This window comes from Rhincodon typus, chromosome 39, assembly GCF_021869965.1.
Source record: "Rhincodon typus isolate 14 chromosome 39, sRhiTyp1.1, whole genome shotgun sequence".
Classification (NCBI taxonomy): Eukaryota; Metazoa; Chordata; class Chondrichthyes; order Orectolobiformes; family Rhincodontidae; genus Rhincodon; species Rhincodon typus.
Window position 1 is genome coordinate 11,289,402 of NC_063370.1, and position 3,419 is coordinate 11,292,820.

General features: G+C 40.7%; 1 protein-coding gene across 1 annotated transcript in view; it reads right to left on the reverse strand.

The window, feature by feature from the left end:
- Nucleotides 1-931: 931 nt before the first annotated feature.
- The window catches only part of LOC125487289 (heterogeneous nuclear ribonucleoprotein U-like protein 1), a 42,440-nt gene continuing 39,952 nt past the window's right edge, over nucleotides 932-3,419 (reverse strand). The window contains exons 4-6 of the mRNA XM_048618227.1: nucleotides 2,301-2,374; nucleotides 2,048-2,187; nucleotides 932-1,027 (exon numbers count right to left, since the gene is read on the reverse strand). Coding sequence (XP_048474184.1) covers nucleotides 932-1,027; nucleotides 2,048-2,187; nucleotides 2,301-2,374 — 310 coding nt within the window. The remainder of the gene's footprint in view (nucleotides 1,028-2,047; nucleotides 2,188-2,300; nucleotides 2,375-3,419) is intronic.

Genomic DNA, 3,419 nt, shown 5'->3' on the forward strand with positions numbered 1-3,419 from the left:
AAAAAAAATTACAAGACCCAGTAAAGTAAAATATCTGAACATCAAAAAGTTCTCTGTAAATCTCCAGGGAATTTGGAGTGCAGCTGTTCTTCAAATGCAACAAACAGAAGATCATACAAACTCAGAATAAACTCAAAGCAGACTTGGTGACATAATTCAATTTTAGCAAGGCACCAACAATCACTGTGTGAATCTGGTCACTTCGAAAGATCCAACGTTTACCAAGTGGCAAAGACTGAGAGAATACTCAAGTGCAAAGTGGTTTTGCCTTGCACCTACACTAGAGAAATTTGTTTTTTAAAAAATGTGTTCACGAAATGCAGGTGTTGCTCACTATCTCTAATTGCCCTTGAGAAGGTGGCCTACCCCTTGAATCATTGAAGTGCATGTGGTTGAGGTACACCCGCAGTGCTGTTAGGAAATTTTGGACTTTGACCCAGCAAAGTGAAGAAATGTTAACAATTGGTATAAATTAAACACCAATACAAGAAGGACAAGAGGAGGATACAGTCTCACGCTGATTTGCCTTGGAGTCTGCTCAGGCTGTCACACTTATTTTACACTCCAAAAGTTGAGCATTGGTGCTCATTTTTACAGAAAACAATCTATGTTATGATCTATGGTGACTGTATTGCAAGGGATAATCAGTCAGTCTTAGCTCCCATTAGGAATTGTTTCCTAATCATAAACACTAGGTTTTAAACCGCAAGAGGCATCACAAATACTGAAAAGGAGGAAATGCAGTTTTGTTACTAGAGTCTTCTGTACGAAATCTAATAAACAAGTTGAGCAATCTGGAGAACAAGGTTGTCCGGGAAGCAGGCTTTCTCGAAAAAACGAAAGAAGAAATTGTTTCTTTTCGCTCAGATTTTGGGAATGTTTCTTAGGAAACTGAAAGAGAGCATTAAGAAATTTCCTTCCATTCGGGCGATTAAAATAAACTATGCCAGTTACCATAGTTCTTGCAATAGAACTTTTGTAATTTCTTTTTTCTCAAACTTGCACAGACATCTTCTTCCATGTAAAGCTACAAAAGGACAAGTGAAGTCACCTTAAGAATCCATTTATGAGATCCTATCCTTGCAAACAGTGTTCATTTCTCCATCACAATGTATTACCCAGTTAAATGCGATGCTCAATAAATGTCAATGCTGTTTTTCTTTTGCATCTTGGTGCAGAACCTTTAATTTCACATCTGCTGTTTTACTGTCCAGACACTTGCAAACATCAAGCTATGGTTATCGCAGTTCTACCTTCTCAAATTAAAAACAGAATCTGCACAAACTCCTACACTGCTTTAAACGGAACTTCAATCTATGAGACATGACCACTTCTAGCTCTGAACTGTTGTCCATCTCCATGCTCTGGGTCACCCCATTGAAACCCTGACCCATATTCACTACTGAAAGTGCCATGTCCCTCTGCCAGAATCTGCTTCCTCTGCTGAAGTACCTGTTATAAAAGTCTCTACATTAAAGCTGCTTTCTAAATTCTAGTTGCTGCTGTTTAGGTTGGTTCAGCAAGCATATGAAAAACATTAAATCGCGTGGGAGTTTTGAATTTCGAGAAATAATATGGTAACTCAACTGGCAGAGTTAAGGCTTGAGGATGATGCACTTAATATGCACAAAAACAAAGCACTATGTGCTGTTTCTTTTACAGACTGTAATATACAGGGCAATTTCAAGGACAAGCCACCACTTCCATGGACAGTGGTGGCACTGCATGTGGGAGTTACACCATGCACCACTACAAAATATTGGAATTCAAGACATGATTCCAGCCTGACAACCTCAAAATCCCAATCTCCATGGCACTGCAGGAGGCAGTAAGCAAAGGGCAGGTATGTTACCACTGGTGCAGGGAGAACAAATGGATGCCCTGGTAGGCCACTATCAAGTAAATCCAGCAAGTGGCTCATCAGCAGTTCTGATAAGGGCCTAGGTGCAGCTCAGCTGCCTAGCCAGAGTTCCATGGCCTTAATAGTTATGTAAGGGGAGAAAAAGAAAATGGGCAATTCCACGCCCTCAAAAGAAAAGTTAAGTACCTTAACTTCAAAACAAACTTTCCCCTTGTTGACCCCATATGTTGCTCGTGCTCCTGACCACAGATATGCAAATCCTTCAATAGTCAAGGGGTAGCCACTCAAGCGGTCTCTAGCCACTTTAAAGTGCAGATCACAGTTATCTAGGATGGAAAACATGGAAAAATGTAAGACAGGGAAAAAGGAACATATCAAGTCAAACCAGTTCAGATTACCCTGAAAATAGTTTATTACAAAGACGCTGCTTGATACTTACAGGTATCAATAGTCACACATGATTCATCAAAGTCTTCCTCATCATCCTCTGCAGGTGGCTGGGGAGATTTTGCTCTATGAAAAAGTAAAATACTGCTGTTTAACTCCTTAGATGGGCAACAGCCCACAGGCAGAACTATTAATGTACTTTCATACCAACTCTCAAATGATTTTCATTGTACATTAAGCTAGATTTTTAAGTCAATAACTCAGTAAGCACCATTGATATTTGGTGCACAGCATCGAATTAACCAGACATCAAGCACAGTACACCTCACTTAAATCCTCTCTTACATTCCTGAAAATCACACCTTTAAGTGAAACATAAGAATCCAATAGAAATCAACGTTAAAGCCAGATTTAAGTTCCTTCAGAATTTCAGAAGAACACTGTACAAATTGAAATATTGTATCATATATGTGCCACACTGTGTAGTCCTAGCTAATGTTGGTTGCAAAATAAAACTGATCACGAGCTATAAAAGCAATACAATATATAATTTTAAAAAATACTCACCATGAAGAGTTGTTAGATCGATCAGGGTTTCTAGTAACTCCACTAGTGGCAGAAGTTAGTTGGTGCAGCAATCAGCGGGAGTGACCAGCTTCTGCCACCAGATGGAGCCTGGAATTTCAGTGTGGGTTCAGGAATGTACAAAGCCGGGAGATAAACCCCAGAGACAAAGGTAAGAACAGAAGATGTGAGATAAGAGAAGCAAGGACAGAACAGACCAGCAAACAAGAGTAGAAAGCGATACTATGGGCAAACGGGGTCAGTGTCAGAGGCAACGCCTGGAGGAGAGTTGGAACTATGGCACAAAGCCAGGGTGGAGGCAAGGCTGTGCAATGAGGGAGGGACAAGGGGCTGGACACAGAGGGACAGAGCAAGGAGGTAACTGGAGAGAGAGTACGGCCTCTTAAAGATCAAGGAGATCATATTTGTGTTGAACCCCAGGAGATGGGAGAGATATTAAATGAATATTTCGTATCAGTTTTTACTGTGGAGAAACAAATGGAGTCTAAAGAATAAAGAGACAAACTTTGACAACAAGGTGCAGGGCTGGATGAACACAGCAGGCCAAGCAGCATCATAGGAGCAGAGAGGCTCTCTGCTCCTATGA